This window comes from Daktulosphaira vitifoliae, unplaced genomic scaffold, assembly GCF_025091365.1.
Source record: "Daktulosphaira vitifoliae isolate Bord-2020 unplaced genomic scaffold, ASM2509136v1 Scaffold_4, whole genome shotgun sequence".
NCBI classification, from domain to species: domain Eukaryota; kingdom Metazoa; phylum Arthropoda; class Insecta; order Hemiptera; family Phylloxeridae; genus Daktulosphaira; species Daktulosphaira vitifoliae.
This window is the reverse complement of record NW_026099575.1, coordinates 39680732-39699210: the sequence shown is the minus strand read 5'-3', so window position 1 is coordinate 39699210 and position 18479 is coordinate 39680732. Positions and strand designations below refer to the sequence as shown.

General features: G+C 26.5%; 2 protein-coding genes across 2 annotated transcripts; one reads left to right on the top strand and one right to left on the bottom strand.

Annotated features, from left to right (window-relative positions):
- Positions 1-543: 543 nt before the first annotated feature.
- Positions 544-14442, bottom strand: LOC126904368 (histone deacetylase 6-like). The gene is made up of 15 exons (XM_050683362.1): positions 14088-14442; positions 10744-10924; positions 7790-7887; positions 7406-7579; positions 6111-6303; positions 4456-4515; positions 4301-4390; positions 4132-4238; positions 3870-4075; positions 3571-3704; positions 1632-1775; positions 1415-1569; positions 1191-1341; positions 1011-1134; positions 544-945 (listed from the first exon to the last, which is right to left on the bottom strand). The coding sequence occupies exons 1-15, from the start codon at positions 14186-14188 to the stop codon at positions 710-712; spliced, it is 2154 nt and encodes a 717-aa protein (XP_050539319.1). The 5' UTR covers positions 14189-14442; the 3' UTR covers positions 544-709.
- Positions 14443-16545: 2103 nt separating this feature from the next.
- Positions 16546-17295, top strand: LOC126905062 (uncharacterized). The gene has a single exon (XM_050684454.1). The coding sequence runs from the start codon at positions 16546-16548 to the stop codon at positions 17293-17295; it is 750 nt and encodes a 249-aa protein (XP_050540411.1).
- Positions 17296-18479: the final 1184 nt, after the last annotated feature.

Genomic DNA, 18479 nt, shown 5'->3' with positions numbered 1-18479 from the left:
CGCAAATGGCTACCATATTGAAAAATATACTATTTTTGTATGATAATTATGGGTTTTGTATTTTATTTTAATAGAAGTTGATGTTGCTTTTGCAATTATCCATCAATTTTTTAAAATTAAACACTATCTACAGATTTGCATCGAAGCGTTTCTTATGATAGTGATTTTAATCACTGTCAGATTAAATCTATACTGGACCCTACTATGCAATGTCTCTACTATGCCGCGACCCAACTGTGCTACCGTTTTTTATTACTTATCTGTACGCTTATTCATTTAATTTAATTACAATAGAAAATTTTTTTGTAACCATGCAATTTTTTTATGTTTAAAAATATATTTTATGTAACAATTATATATTTAGTATATTTTTGTGTTGCCTTTTTCTTAATATAACAATTTTATGAAATACTTTATTACGTTAAAAGTCACCTAGAGCATAAATAAAAGAAATCGAAGTGTTTCTATAATTAAAAGATGTATTTTATGCCATAATATAGGTTTTATAAAAAATATGTGATCAAATAAAAAAAAAAAATGCTATTTATCAATTTGATTTTACATTTGTTGAATACAATTTATTTCAGCTATTCTAGAATGTGTAGAAAAATTGAGATTCTAACAAATTTTCCAATAATGATTATGTTTAATTATTTACTAAATAATTTTAAAAAAAAGTATATGTATTACATAGATTTTATTTTTTTTATTAATAAATTCTTATTGTAGACTTAATTATTTCGACTAACTCTGCATTAATAGATTTTTTTGAATTAATCATGTTCAAAGGATAATTAAGCATTGCTTTAGTACATTCAGCAATGCACATATTCCTGAATTTTGAATTCAATTTATCATTATGTTCCATTAAAATTAGATGTCCATTAGCTAATAAACTAAACCAATGAACTAAATGACTATACATATCGGGAGTAATATTTATTTCTGTAAATAATGTAATTTATACTTATTAATCATAAATTTCTCAATTAATAACATTTATTTCTTACTATATTTTTTTTCGTCGGAACTAAGATTTAGTGTCATAATTATTAACTGTGGGTTTTGATCATAAGCAAATGGTAATATTACATAGTGCATCAATGCAATCAACTCCATTTCATTCATATTTTCCTAAGAAAATTCATTTAATTTATCGAGTGCTATCTTCATTACATATTAATCCTTACTTTTGGCCAAGCGATTTTGATTTGACTTTTATTTATATATGAATTAGAATTATCAAAATTTAAAGCCTTGTGAATAATTATAGGGAATATAGTTTTATTTTTGTGATCTATTCCTTCTAACTGATTGCCATTCCATTCTACGATCATAATTCTACAATTAATTTAAAACAAAATAGTTAATTAGCTAAAATAAAATAAAAATTAAAAGTATTATAATCTGATACCTCTTGATATTACAAATTTTATGAGCATATATCGCTCCTATTGAAGTAATATGATACATAATATTTGAATTAATTTTTTTGTATAAGCTTGCACTACCAAATATTGGAATGTATATTGCTGATTTTACTTCATTTCTATGCAATAAGTTTATAATCTAAAAATGCATAATTCATTGTATTATTGATCTATAAATTCGCTAGGTTATGGAACATTTACTCGTAAAAGACATCTTATTGTATAAAAATCATTTTCCAATATTTTAAGGTCGTTTTCTGATAATTTATTGCTTGTATTTGGCTCGAAAATCCTAGAAAAGTATTTCTTAACAAAAAATTGTTCTTCCGAATGAGCTTCTTTTGTCTATAAACCATATGTATACTTTTTAGCTTTGATGCGCATTTGAGAAGATATTGGTTTTACACTGCTGTGATTTTTTAATATCAGTAGACCAAATTGTTTAACTTCTATCGAATAAATTTTGTTCAACAATACGTTAAGAGAACACAAATCGTTTCTAGTTAAAGTTAAAAGTGTCATAGTTTTAAAAAATTAATCTCCACAATATAGAAATTTTTCCCCAAAAATTTACAATTGTTATAAAACATTCAATACTGATATTTTTACAGCAAATTTTATATTGTAATACCATTAAAAAATTGTAGTGAAATTTTATTGACAATACTTTTTTTAAGAAAAATTTAGATCTAAGAACAGAAAAACGTTTAATTAAAACATATGTATGGAGTATAGCATTATCTGGCAGTGAAACAAGGACGTTGAACAAAAAAAATGAAACCATTCTAGAAGCTTTAAAAATGTGATGAAAACTAGAGAAATTGACAGAAATTAAGTAATTTAAGATAAAGATGATAAGTCATATGCTAAGACACAACGAAGAACTCCATAACATTATACTGAAAGGTATGATAGAAGGGAAACGTGGAAGAGGCTGACCAAGAACGTGTTTTATAAGTTAAGTAATCAAAGATGCGAAAATCGATTTGTACTACTGACTTAAGAATAAAGTGCAAGACCAGGATTATGTAGAGAACATTTATTGTAGACCAATCTACAGATTGAATACTAAAAAAAACAGTACACATAATACATTGTGATACTTTCAACATTTTATTATAAAAGTGTTAACAATTGTATACTTTATTATATAGTAAAATCTCCTTTCAACGGGCCACCTATAAGACGGAAACCTCCTTCTTAATCGGAAAAATTTTAATGGTTCCAGTTTCTTTTATAAATCAGAATTAACCTCTAATCAACAGAAAAAGGTATAAAAAAATGGTAAAAGTCCCTTGGTAAGGTATTTAGTGGTTAGTAAACATATTAATATGAAAAAAATGTACATGTTTTAAACATAGGTAATAGTTATACTTCCGATGACTATTCGATATAAGTAATAATAAAATTAATGTAAATAACTGAAATTTTATTTTGTCGTATATTACGATACACTAATAAAAATAAATATCGCAAATGTGTTAATGATATTGATATCGTATAGAAATATCTATATCGTTGATGATACCTACTACATTTAACATCACTAGTAATGCTATTAATGCTAGAACTCGGAAAGCGAAAGGCAGTCAAAATCTGGTTATTATAAAATAATAATTTTGCCTCTAATTAAATGTGAATTAAATTTTTTTTTTTTTATGTTGGGTTAGATTAAAAAATTACTAATGATTATTCAATAATTTAATATTTTTGTTAGTAAATAACAAACTATAAAAAAAAAAAATACATGACTTATATATACTTTTTTTGAAAAATTAAAATTTGCGCGAAAATAAGAGTTGTTACGTTTTAAACGTGCTAAAAAATGTTAAAATTTACATTGGTCTTATGGGACATTTTAAATGTTTATAATGTTTATTTATGTTTTAATCAATTTTTTTCGTTCTAAAACATGTTTTATAACAACCTTGGTGAAAATACATCAAAAACTACAAATGTTTACATTTTTTTAACCTTTGAACTTAAAGTGCGCCCTGTTAATCATATAATATGAAGCTCAAATTTTGTTGATATTATTTTTAAAAAATTTCAGAAGCCTTCTAAAATTTTGAAAAAAAGACAACATTTATATGTAAAGAATGGTCATCATAATGTACCTAGATTTATACATTATTTTTACCTCTATAATTTGTATGTTTGGAAATTTAGCCATTATGTGTTGGTACATATTATTTTTTATTGTTGCTGCCGTAGAATTATGCATGTATTGGATAGATAATCCCAATCGTATTGTCGGATTTGTAAGTTCAGTCTCTAAAAAAACGTATTATTATGTGAAAATAAATATTATTTTATATTAAATAAATAGATTTTAAGAATAAGGAAATGGTACAACTAGCAGAAAAGTTGTTAAATGAACCCCGTTTTTTGGGTCAATTTGCGCCTCTGAAATATTTTCTTTTAATCATATAATCTTACCAGTAATAATTTTTGTCAAAGTAGTATCAAAAATATCGTTAACATTTTGTGGGTACATATTTCTTGTTGGAAATATTGTTGGTTTATCTTTATTATTATATGTATAAAGCCAATTAGGCTTAAAATTGTTTGCCAGTGGGATTTTTTCAAGACATTTCCAATAATTTTTATGAGCATACATTACATTATGGATGGACTTCATAACACTACATTATTAGATGACAACATTTATTAAATTTATTATTTTACTTATAAAATTTACCATTCACTTGGATTTTTTTCGAATGCTAGCATAGGATTAGGGTCTTTTAATAATGCTCTTAATGTTAGAGCTGCACTTTCAGCTAAACTTTTATTGAAATAACCTCCCTAAAATTGCAAAAAGATTAAACAGAACATAATAATAATTACTTAAGTAAAAAATATTTTACCTCAAGTAAACCTACAATTTTTCCTTGAGCAAGTCCCATAAGCTTGCTGATTATGTGAGCATAACATACAGGAGTTACACACATTTCTCCCTGTAGAGCGATTGAAATCAGTAAATTAAACTATAGGAATTAAAAGTAATCTAAGGCTATCATACTTTGGGATCTCCGATTGCTGAATCATAACCACATGATACTATTATTAAATCAGGAGAAAACTAAAAACAAAAATCTTATTTACTTTTGAGATGCATAAAAAAATATATTTTTTAAGATATATTATTCTTTATTTGATTACAATTGATAATACCAATAAATCAGATAAAAATGTTTGAACGGAATATGATTTTTTTTTGTTTTAATTTGTTATTAGGGTGACTTTACCAATGAGTAAACACTTAGGAGTTTTTCAACTTTTAAATTTATTTATTAATTTATATTTTGATGTTAAATTCATAGTTATAATAAATATTTATTATCTGGAATATCTTCTATAATAATAATATTTATAATTAACCAAGACAAAATATTAATTTATTAATAAATGTTGAAAATTTGAATTTTCCAGTGAATGAACAGTTATGGGTATTTGTCTTGGTGTCACATAATTAATATTTTTAAATAATTATAGAAAATATAATGTTAAATTAAAGTTATCTCGACAATCAAATAAAAATATGCAACTATGCATTCATTTAAACCGATTAAACCTGGCTATTTTGGATAGTCGAATGCAATCACGAATGCGCACATCAAGATTTATTATTAAACGTCAGCTCAGTACTCGGTTGTCATTGCCCGACTTTCAATCTTACGCCAAGAGTTAGTTTGTTCATTCTTGACGCCTTTACCTAACTTGTTTAATATTTAATTTACTCGAATACTTGTGTCTTGCACTTTGTCTGCATCTCATATTTTGCTACCTTCCTTGTTTAATTGTAGTACATGTGACTTATACTTCAATTGCACCTTATATCAATAAAAACTCATTGCAATCAAATTAGATCATTTTTTAAAATAAATTTTCAGTGGTGTTCGTTTACTATTAGTGTTTATTCATTGGTGATGTTAGGTTACATAAATTTAAAACAATTATTAAGAAATAATACATTACATTCTTAATTATTTAATTTTAAACGTATTTAAATTACTATGATATTAATGAATTAATAATTTCGTTGTAGAATTAAGTAACTAATGTTATATTATTTAGCATAATACGGTAAAATAATGTAATGTGAAAATAGATTAAGATAGTTTGGTCAAATTATGAGGAGGGAGGAATCGCAAACTGTAAAAATAGTTATGGGGATAAATGTTGAAGGAAGAAGAGATGGAGAAAAATCAAAAAAGAGATGGAGGGATACTATTGAATGCGATATGAGGACAGCTTATGTGTGCGTGATGATGTAGGAGGTCGTGTCATGTGGAAATTTAGGATAAGGGTGGCCAACTCTAAGTAGTTTAGATAATGGTGAGGAAAAAGAAGAAGATGATGACAAAACAATTTCATCATTTGTTTCAATACAAAATAAAGTAGATTATTAAAAACACCCCGAATGCACTTTAATTTCTATTAAAATATAATATTAATAATATATTTTTAAACAATTTTATAAGAGGTTTTCTTTATACTCGTTTGATTGGGTTGGTATTCTATGTACAGAAAAAATGTTTTGTCCCTCTTACCATTAAAAATCTTGGATACACTACTATATTAAACTAGTTCTACTAGATAGATGAAATGAAATATATATCTTAATAGTTTAAATAATAATTTATTATTTAATCAAATAATAAATATATCCATCACCTCGTATGCTATTGGAATAAGTAGGTAGTGAACAATTGCCATATAATCTTCATTTTGCATTCCAGTTTGGTTCAAGGGAACATTAATATTATAACCTTTGCCGCTTCTTGTACCAATATAATCACTATCACTTTCTCTTAAATTAGGCCAAAATTGTCCATACTCATAACGATGTATAGAAAAATATAAAACTCTTAAAATTATTAATTAAAAAAAAAAAATCAGTCAATACAACGATTTGTATAATAATATACAGAATAGTTGATTTATCATAAACTACTCGATTATTTGTAAAATAAACACAACAATAACGAGGAAAAACTTTTTAGTATTTTTAGTTACGTACATTTTTTGATTTATTAGCTATAAATTTCTTTTTAGAATGATTCTTTATACCTTATAAGGGTATCAATTTTAATTTATCAAATTTCAACACACATAATTTACTTATTTATTAGATAATGATCTTATTAAGAAATTGACAGATTGTAAACAACTTATGGACCAGTATTTTGAAAGTTATTATCAATTTAAAGTTATTGCGATGAAGATTGGGTGCAGCTATTTTTTACATTGGTAATTTCTCAACCGTATTTTTCTTCTCACCTACATACACATATGTCAATAACTTCTGAAATACTGATCCAAAAACTGTTATCGACCAGTCATTTTCCTAATTACATCATTATCTATTAAATAAGATAGTAAATTATGTGTGTTTGTGTTCTTAAGAAATTAAGGTTGACACTTATATAAGGTATAAGGGATGATCATAACATTTTTTTTATGATTGATACGTTGAGAAAAACATTGAAATAAATGAGACAAACAAAAAGATTATTAATGTTTTTCGATTAATTAAGTGGTCATGATAAGTGAATGACCCTGTCGGGGCATATAATTGCGCTTCTAAATGAGTAATTAATTAATTAATGATAAGTATAAAGAATATCCAAACAATAACACATAATCATATTTAGTATTATACAATTAAAGAATGCGTTACAAACACTGAAATAATTTAATTTATAATCTGGTAATAAGATTTGTATTTAAATAACATACACTAAGTTATAAGAGATGATATTAAAAAGGAATTATTAGAAGATAAATTAAGAAATATGTGTAGTTAAAAAAAAAAGAAATTTTTTTTTCAATATTGTGTTTATTTTGAGGTATTCGAGTGGTTTCTGATAAATTGATCACCATACAGGATGTTCAGTAAGTCAGGAAACGGGTTTCCTGACTTACTGAACACCCTGTATATAATGATAAATATAATTTACTATGTTTACCTGGGGTCATTATAAAACATTTGTTGTGTTGCTTGTCCGTGATGAATATCCCAGTCAACTATAAGTACTTTATTAACTGATTTTGAATCTAGAGCATGTTGAGCAGCAATTGCTGCGTTGTTAAAAAAACAATAACCACAATATTCTGACTTCATAGCATGATGACCAGGGGGTCTAATGAAAAGTGTCATATCACACTTGATAAATTATTTAAATAATTTAAATTGTTATAATTTAAAAATTTTAAACAATTAAATTTTTTTTTTTAATTTATTAATTAACTAAGTGAAATAAAAAGTTCAAAAATTATTTAAACTTTAAAATAATTAAATAAATTTTTCTCATAATTAACATTAAACTTTTTTTTATAGGTTATATTATTACCGAATAATTGCCATTCCATTTTGAATGTTTCCTTCTACTACCGATTTCGTTAAATCTATTGAGCTACCAGCTGCCATAAGAGATTGTTTGTAAGTAAACTAGCACAAAATAAGATGATTTGAATATATGTTAATATAATGATATTTACTATTGTTTGAAATTATTCAGATAAAAAAAATTATAATATTTTTTAGTAGTAGATTTAGAGAGAGAGAAAAGTATACAGTATTAGAAATACCTACTTATATATATATATATATTTTGTGTTATAAAGTACGTAAAACTTATTGGCTTGATTGTAAAATTCTTGATAACCTTTTATTTTAGATTTTATTCTCAAATTATTAAATAGTGCCCCGAATGACAAGATAGCGGTGAAAATGTAGAAAACTCTTTCCTTGAATTTTAGTTGTAACATTTACGATATAAAGACCTAGTCGCCTCTCCGTAAAAGTCTTATATTCTCTAGTAATAATGAGAAGAAAAGAGTAATGGTATAAGTAAGTTCAGAGAAATATAACGAGTAAGAAAAATCAATTTAAATTATGATAGAAGAGAAGAAGGAGAGAAGACTGAATAAAAGACAAAAGTTTGTGTTAAGAAGCAAAAAGTTAGAGTATTTTGAAAAATTACTGAATGAGGAGAATCCAAGATATGTTTTAGAAGATATTTTAAGGAACAAAGGATTAATAGATTTAATTAGTGAGGAAGTGGTATAGAAGATACTGTGATATCGATGAAAAAGAAAAAAACAGTAGAACAGTAATGAAATTTCAGTGGAATTGTTAAAAATGTTAGGCGATCTAAGCATAAGATGGTTGAAAGATTTTTTTAATATTTTTAATAGAAGATAAGAAACAAAAGAGGGGAAGAAAAGTTTCGTGGTACCCCTTTTATATTTTCTATAGTAATAGATGAGATTACTAATGAAATATAAGGAGAAGTACCGTGGTACATATTGTTTGCTAATGATATAGAGTTGATAGGAGAAAATAGGGAAGAACTTAACCAAAAGCTTGATATGTGGAGATTTTGGAGGTAAGGAATTAAGGATTAGTAGAAGTAAGGCGGAATATATAGATTATGTGTTTAACGATATAGAACAAGAGAGCGATGAAACGAGAAATAGGCGAGGTTGAAAGTTTTAAATATTTAGAATTATTTGTACAAAATAAAACGGTGGTATTGACGAGAATGTGAGACATAAGATTAAGTGCGGGTGAATGTGGCTTAAAAGTAAATTCTATAAAACTATAGTGTTATCAATTATGTTATATAAGGTCATTATGTCGGAGGTTGATAAAAACGTAGAGGGAAAAAATAGGATAAGAAATGAATATGTAAGAAGAAGTATAGGACTAGTGTTAATCGTACATAAGAAGAAAGAAAATAGACTTAAATGATTTGATCATAATATAAGGATAGAAGAATCGGAAGCCATAACCGTAAGAAAGGTTATGGAAATTATCATTAAAAGAAGAAGAAGAGGTCAAAGAGAGACCAAAAAAGAGGTGGTTGGATGTAAATAGGCTGATATAAGGACTGTTGGTGTATGTATAAATGATGTGGAACATCGGGTCAAATGAAGATTTAAGTTACGGGTTGTCGATCCCTGTAGTTGAGATGAAGGTGAGGTAGAAGAAAACTAATTTATCAAGTCTACGACAATTTCGCGTAGGAAAAATGTGTGCTGAATAGGGTTTAAAATAAACTATAAGTTAAAATTAATAGAAATTATATAAAGTAAAAATAAAAATTGGTGAAAATTAAAACACAATAATAAAATTTGTTAAATAATTCAGTCAATATTGTAAAAAGTTAAAATAAAAAATTATACAAATTCAATGAGCAAGCTGTAAGTTTTAAAGTTAACAAAAATTAAAATTTTGGTTTAACAATTTATTCTTACATCTCTAGAAAACCTAACATATTAGGCTTTTGTTTTTATTTTTCAACAACAAACTTTTAACATCACTGTTGATTTGTATTAGTGACTGTTTTTAAATTTTATTTACGACCTTTCAATTTTATTTGCAATTTTCTTTTTTTTATCGCCTTTGTCAAAGCAAAAAAAGCCGAAACAATTTAATTTTTAAGTGGTGCATCTATCGAAAATATTGAAATTACGAAAAGTCGTACTGACATTATATCCAACACAAAATTATTTAGGACATGTAAACAATATAGAAACCGTTAAAGTAATGATCAGTAAAAACTTGATATTTCTAAAGTTCAACTCAAAAAAATTTAAAGAGATGGCAAAATGCTTCAATCTGTGCTGGGAATAGTTTCTACACAATAAGTGTTTTATTGTACAAGTTAAATGAGATAAATAATACTTTTTCAATATTAGATGTCAACAACTGTGATTACTGAACTGTCAACTATGAATTTCCTAAAGACACCAACTAGCGGATATAATACTGACGCGTTAACCCGGTTACTAAGTAGATTGCTGGAGACTCGCGACTTTTTGTTGTTTTTAGTGCCTCTCACATCTGCACTTATAAGTTATTAAATTTTTTAGTTTTATAGCAATGTATATATATAAAACAAAACGATAAAATATTTTGTTTCAAACTTAAATCACATTGCATACTCTTTAGGTCAATATCTTTTAAAAAGTATCAAGATTTTCAGGACTTTGTCATAAATGAAAAAACTTTTTGATATGATTTATGAAACTTTTTGAAAAAAATAAAATAAAATTAGTGACAATGTTATTTATTGTCAAATTTTAAACTAAAATGATAAAAAAATTTTAAAAGACATCTCAGGATTATTTTGAGCGACTTTCTGGGACTATTTTATGATAACTTTTGTTTTACCTTAAAAGGTATAAATTACACAAGTAGGTGTATTGAAATAATTAAAAATGAGGTATCGACCAATTTTAGTCAAGAGTTCTATGTATACCACACCAATTTCAATTCTATATTAATTAATGAGCTTACAGGATGTAAGTAGATAGAATCATAGTTTGCTGATAACCGCTCTAATTGTTCTTCATTCAAGTTTTCAGTTTGTTTCAACAAGTCAACATGTTCAGCCGAATGTTTTGACAGTATTTCTTCACGTTTTGCCTCTCGCGTGTTTATTTTAATGCATCGATCAAGTAACCCTAATGACTTACACCTGTACCAAAGAAATAAAAAATTTTATATACAGATATGGTCAGCTGAGATGTATAACCAAAGTGAATTCATGAAGAAGAGGTTTACCAAAAGTTTTTTATACAAAAAATTAAAATTCTTATCTCTCTGCGAGCAACTAGCTTTTTGAAATTTAGACTCACCGGAGTTATACTTTCATATTTTTTTTTTCATTTATTTACAATACATTGTGGCGCAACCTATCGTTTAAAAGTTGACTGCTAAGATACTATTATAACGTATGTATAAAATGTCCTATTTTATATATAAAATAGGACATGTTAGCATCCAGTACTTTTGATTTTTGGTATTTCTCTTAAACTTTATCGAGAATTAAATAATAAATAAAAAAAACGATTTTAAGTTTATAAAAGTTCAGAAGAAATTAAATGGTTAATGTTATATTAACTACTATGGATACTAAGGGATAGCGGGAAAATTGATTTTCTTGGATTTTAAAAAATATAGTTATGTCTGGAAACTTTCTATGAAAATGTTTTTAAACATATTTACGAAACTATGAAAAACATTATAATATTATTTAGGAAAACAATTGAAATGAATTTAAAAATTCATATTAAATGTAAAAATTTTAATTTGTTAGCTTCGATGTGAAGCTGAAAAGGTATAAATATTACCAATATGTGTTTATTTATTTATTTTTTTTTTGGGGGTCTGACACTACTTTTCTCAGCTCTCAATGATGCGATTTGTTTCAACGATAAGTCAAATAATCACAAATTATATCTAGTTGAAGACATTGCCCTTAAAAATTGAAAAAAAAAAATTCCCTCATTCCATGTAAATGGGAGAAATCCCCCAAAAATAACGATTTTTAAAATCCACGAATTTTGATACATTTTTTCTGAAAACTGCCATAATTTTTTGAAAAATTATCGAATTAAAATAATTTTTTTTTATATTGAAGTCATAGATATTTTTATTTTATTTTATATAAATATTTCAAAAATCTGACTCTTTACCTGGCCTTATGGGGGACTTAAAATAATAACTTTTGCACAAAAATTTATCACATTCAATTTAAGTTTTAAAAAGTTCCGGAAATACTTTGAGTTTCAAACATATGTAAAAATAAAGCTTATGTTATGTACAATAAGTTCAAAAAAATAAATTTGTCCCGACGACTTATTATCTATGTGCCTTAGTTAAAAAACTTGCCATTTTTGTGTTAAAATTTTCGATTTCATACTTTATTTTTTCAACTTAAAATTGCTATAACTTGTGAAAAATTTATGGATTTATACAATTTAATTTTTCCATAAATACTTTATATATACTTCTTTCATTCAAAAACTTTTTTTTATATCGGACCATTTTCCTTTATACAGGGATGGGTAAAAACTTTAAAAATTCAAGTAAAAAGTAGAACTTCCTGAAAATGTTCCGGAAATACTCAGTTTTAAATATATGTCAAATTAAAGCTTTTGTTAGGTACTTTAAGTTAAAAAATTTTTAATTTGTCCCAACGACCTATTGATTCTATGTGCAAATGGCTGCCGTAGTTAATAAACATGTTATGTTTCTGTTCAATTTTTTTTTATATATCTTACAAGGGTTTGCTTTAATAAGTAGTCCAACAATTTTTATAAAATTTACATGAGCCCAATTTGCATTAAATATAAATTTAAACTTATTTAGCCTTCAAAATTAAGAAAAAAAAGGTGGTAATTAATTCAAGTTCGTTTGAATTTTATCTTATTTAGATTGATAACTTCAATGAATATCAAGGACGTCACCACTGTAGTCTCCCTTGTGAAAAGGAATTTCTTATTCATATTAAAATACTTAACTATATGTTTTTTTTATCTTTCATTTATTTTTCTCAGCACTCACTTAACTAACTTTTTTAAAAAATTCGTCAAATTATCACAACTATTGTCTAATAAAAGATATTATCTTCCTTGCTTTTGGAATAATTCATTAATTTCTGAAAATTAAACACAATCTACAGATTTGCATCGAAGCGTTTTTTATAATAGTGATTTTCATCACTGTCAGATATCATCTATACTTGTGCTAGCCATAGAGTACTCTATGGTGCTAGCCATGCCACGATCTTACTGTGCTACCATTTTTTAAATTGCACTTATACCTTTTTCTTTTAGAAAAATGACATATATTGTTCTTTACGGTATTTGGTTTAAACTTGTGTACGAATAAATAAATATATATATTTTTTTAATAATAGCTAAAAAAAGTTATGAATAAAAAGTACTGAAAATGTTAGTTCTTATTCAATTTGAAAGGAGTACTAGGAGGAATTTTTGAATAAAAAAAAAATGGGGTATGATCTATTTACCATTCCCTTAGGATTTTATTAAAAGAAAAAGTTTTATGTTGTCGTTTCGAACTCATTGCAGAGTTCATTTCAGGGTGATAGTTACGGGTCTGAGATTGTAACTATATTGTTATAAATAATGGTAATTTCAAAAGTTGATAAATGTATAATTAATGGAATTATGTATATATTTATAATCTTATTTATTGTAGAATTTTCAAAAACACGAGTCTTATGAATATTTAAGATTAGTATTATCTTTAAATACACCATTTTTAGAAAATATACAACATTGCAGATGGAGACATATCATTTCCTCCAATGGGCGCCATTTATTTATTGAAAAAGTAAATTTTAAAATATTACCCGTTTGAAATAATAAAGAGCACATATACGTTAATTATCTAATATTGTTATATTAATATTGTTCTATTAACTCTGAATCTATTTACCGTTAATTTCTATTCACTAAATTTTACGGCATGTAAACATAATTGGAAAAAATATAATGTTTTTGTCATGCGTCTTTTTGCGGGTGACTAGAGATAACATAAAATTAGAAAATATTCATGTATTTTAAATTTCTCATAGCTTATCTATACAAAGTGTTCAGTAAGTCAGGAAACCCGTTTCCTGACTTACTGAACACTCTGTATATTCAAAAAATTAGGTGACAGATGAATTCACAACATGTCATGTTTCGGTATTAAGGTATCAGGGATCAATCCATTATACTCTGGACAATAGAAATTATTTTTCTCTTAAGCACATTATTTTTAAGAGGATATTGTGTATAAATGTTTAAAAAAATTTAATTATGAGAGTTCTATCATGCGATTACACTTACCGGTCTATGATAGATGTATAACGACTAGGATTTTCCGAATAGTTATCGTCCCATAAACATCTATGTTCTACAAATTTATCGTCGTACACTATTCCAGTCATTATGTTTGGGTAAAAATTATGAAGCTAAACTAAATGACTTATGATTTAATCAATTATTTTTGTTTAAAATGATTTTTTATTATAAACTAATAAATTTAAAAGTATTTGATTACTTTAAATATAAGTATTTTTAGTCTATAAAAATCAATATTAAATATGTTAAATGTTTAAATGATATTCACGGGCGTATGCTGAATATACTACACTCTTTACACTACAGTATTGGTATACTAATCAATTCTCGACCACAAACAACAATGATCGTTATTCGAATATGAGTCGATAGAACTGTGTGATAATTGAAAAATTATCGGTCTAAAATAGTATAACGCTTGTAATAAACCGCTTATCTGTGATAATTTTTAATAGTATTATCATCATTATTTATTTAAATAGTAACCGTATAAAGGATAACTGGTGACCCAGTTGGCGAGATGCTACATTATGCCAACTAACAAACACTCATTGTTATATTAAAACTTCTAAAAAATATTATTCTACAGTCGGGTTCCCATTACTCGTCTATTTGCCGAATATAGGACAAATACTGAATATTCGCCAACTCGTACAAGTACACAAATATTACTGTTCCGACTACTCGTCTATTTGTTAAGTTATTTTGTATTGAGTTAAGTGTTGACAATAAGTGGAGAATATTGTAGTGTATATTGTGATTGTGTTTTTTAACTTAAATACTTTTTTTAATTATTATAGTGTATTTATTTATTTATAAAGATACATGGATAAACGAAAAAAAATAGCAGCTCTCGAAGCATTTTTATTATTAAATAAAACGTATATAGAATTACTTAAAATTAAAGAAAAACAAGAAGAAAATATTCGTTTATATTTATTGATTATTTGGCCTTTCCAGTAATAACATTGTTACGACTTTTACATGGTCGTGTTAGTTTAATTTTACTTGATAACAATTGATCAAACTTGTAAGTTAAATAAAATGTGGATCTCAAAATATTGTTTTTAGCTTATAAATAATGATGGTTAAATTATCAAATCATAAAAAATTGTTACTTTTATTCACAGTATATTATTAAATCATTAATTGAAATAAATGCAGAGCATAAATATTGTGTTAATCAACTTATAAAATACAAAACGATTTTAGCATTTGTAATTTAAAAAATTAATGTAATTAAATTAAATTAAGGAAATTTAAAACAACAAATTTTAGACTAGTGCTTTGTAAGATATTCTAATTTAAAAATAGCAGCATCTGCGCTTCTCCATCAGTATTATATTTTAAAGTTCTAATAACTTCAAAAGTATTGGTCCAAAAGTTATTATTCACAGTCATTTTCTTAATTATAAACTTGTTTAATAAGTACGTTGCCCTTTAAACAAATAAAGTTGACACCCGTGTATAATTATTGTTATAATTATAATTATATTATCAACATTAGTAATGCTGAAAAACTACTCAAAGATAAACCGTATGAATTTTGGAAATATGTTAATAGCAAACGGTCATCTTGTAATATACCTAAAATTTTGTCCTACAACGACGTGTGCTCTTCCGATGAGCTTACGTCTGCAAATCTATTTTCTGACTTATTTTCTTCGGTTTACAGTGCTAAGAAAAATAATGTCTTAATTGACCAACTAGATATTCCCACCTTTGACCTTCCTAACAACGTATACTTCAGTGTTGATGATGTTTACCATAAATTATCAAACTTACGAGGTGTTGGTTCTGTGGGTCCAGATGGCTTATCTGGTACATTTTTATATGAACTAAGGGAATTATTGGCATATCCTCTATGGATCTTATTTAGGCGTTCCTTAGACAAAGGATCATTCCCATCTATGCTAAAACTTAGTTCCATTACATCGGTATTCAAGACGGGCACCCCTAGTCTTATTTCAAATTACCGCCCTATAAAATATTTGAATTGCTTATACTTAATGGAATTCAAAGACCTGTTAATAACATTTTAATGGAAGAACAGCATGGCTTTCGCTCTGGTTGCTCATCTTACACCTGTAATCTTGTGTTCACCAACTATATTTTTAATGCTTTCCAAAATCAATTACAAGTAGATGTTATATACAATGATTTCAGTAAAGCATTTGACTCTGTGGATCATACGACCCTTATTACTGTTCTTAGACAATATGGTTTTGGTGAACCACTACTTTCTTGGATTAGTTCCTATATTTGTGACCGATACCAATGGGTAAAAGTATTCGGCGTTAAGTCTAGTGTATTTTTAGCGTCTTCTGGTGTCCCCTAGGGAGGTCACTTGTCCCCTATTCTATTTTCCTTATTCTTAAACTGTGTGCATAAAGTTTTACACCATTGTCATTTTCTTTGTTTTGCCGACGACGTCAAACTATTTATGCGTGTAAGCTCGACTGATGACTGTTTGAAATTACAGGATGACCCCAATAGATTTTCTAAATGGTTAAACTCAATGGGATTGTCACTTAATTTAACCAAATGCAAGGTCTTTACGTATCATAGAACAAAACATCCTATTGTGTTTCACTATAGTATTACTGCAGTAAATATCTCGCGTGAGTTAAACTCTATTACAGATCTAGGCTTTAAGTTTAGTTATAATCTTGATCCTATGCTTCATATTGATTATGTTTGCTGTAAAGCTTTTAAAGCGTTAGGTTTAATTATGCGTTTGGCCAAAGATTTCAAGCAAGGACTTTCACTTAAAGTGCTTTTGTGTTCTATAGTCAGACCTATTCTAGAATATGGTAGTGTAGTGTGGGATCCTTATACTGCCTTGGGCTCGCTACAGCTTGAGCGAGTTCAGCAAAAGTTCCTACGCTTTGTCAGTTACTCGCTCAACATAGTCTGTCCAAACCACGATTATGCCCCTGTCTCGTATTTGCTTGGCCTATCCTCATTAGCTGCGCGTAGGCGCAATGCTGGAATTAATTTCCTAATTGGTTTATTGAATGGTAATATTGATTCGCCGAGCCTGTTGTCCCTCATATGTTTCAGAGTACCTCAGCGCGCAACAAGAAATAATGCTCCATTTGTTGTCCCTCACTGCCTAACTAATTATGCAAAAAATGAGCCACTTAGGCGTCTTATGACTAATGCCAATGTTGACCCTAACTTTTCATTTTAATTTTTGTATGTTTCTTTATGTTTTATAATTAAATTCATTTTCATTTTTTATTTTTATCTTTACGTTTAATAATTAATTTGCATATTTTTAGTATATATCTTTCTATGTTACAATAACCTAATTTATGTACTTGTATTATTTGTAAAAAGGGCTTCTGCCCGTGAAATTATAAAATAATGTATAAAGAATGGTGCTAAAAATTATTTTATAACAAGTATATAGAAATACATTTGTAACTAACAAAATTAAAAAAATAATATTTTAATCAGTATTTTATAAATATATTATATTTATAAAATACTTATTATTTTAAAGGTATTTGATTGACTAGCGGTAAAAAAATCATACTGTATAATAATATAATAAAATCGAAAATTTATTTAATTAACTAATTAAAACAGATAATTAAATTAACTAAAACAATTGATATCAATAAATTAAGTATTGATTTTGATCGAATATTCGTCAAAATAAAAAACATAGCCGATGAGTAGACCATTACCACCTATCACGTATTTGGACAAATATTTATAATCCCTTTGATTCGTATCACAAATACCGACAACCGTCAGAAAGTTGACGAATAACGAATGTCGAACACTCGTACAAGTATACCATTCCCACTGCTTGATAAATATAGACAAATAGCGAATGTTCGGAAAATACACGAGTAGTGGGAACCCGGCTTAAAAATATTATTATTATATTATGCCTATTAGAAATTGTTGTTAAAAATCATTAAAATTTAATATAATTTAGATTTAGATTTAGAGAATGATCAATATTTTTAAAAGAGATTAGTTTCATCAATCATGGCGTGTATAAAAAAGCGCAATTACAAGGTGATTCTCATAATGCTAACTACTCTTTTAAAATAATAATTTATTAAAATCTTTTTTGTTTGAATTTTATTGGTCATATATATGCATCTGCACAGTTGAAGGGGACGCAAAAAATGTTCATGAATAAGTATCTTATTAGTTTTATCGTATCGATAAAACTACTTTTTTTTTGCTCATAACTTTTGTTAACATTTAAACACATAATTTAGATTTTTTTTCAAAAAAATCTGTTATTAATTTCGATTTACTATGATGTGTTGCTTTTATTTATTCATTTTTTTAATGACCAAATAAGTAAAATGATTTTTGTTTATAGATACATCATCTATTTACCTACAATTT

What these genes read in the sequence shown, in the direction of transcription:
- LOC126904368 (XM_050683362.1), bottom strand. Translation starts at nt 14,188, where the DNA reads ATGACTGGAATAGTGTACGACGATAAATTTGTAGAACATAGATGTTTA. An exon ending in AAATTGTAGGTTTACTTGAG is followed by an intron (nt 4,239 to 4,300) that starts GTAAAATATTTT and finishes TTGCAATTTTAG; the next exon opens with GGAGGTTATTTCAATAAAAG. An exon ending in GAAAAAAATCCAAGTGAATG is followed by an intron (nt 4,076 to 4,131) that starts GTAAATTTTATA and finishes CTAATAATGTAG; the next exon opens with TGTTATGAAGTCCATCCATA.
- LOC126905062 (XM_050684454.1), top strand. Translation starts at nt 16,546, where the DNA reads ATGCGTGTAAGCTCGACTGATGACTGTTTGAAATTACAGGATGACCCC.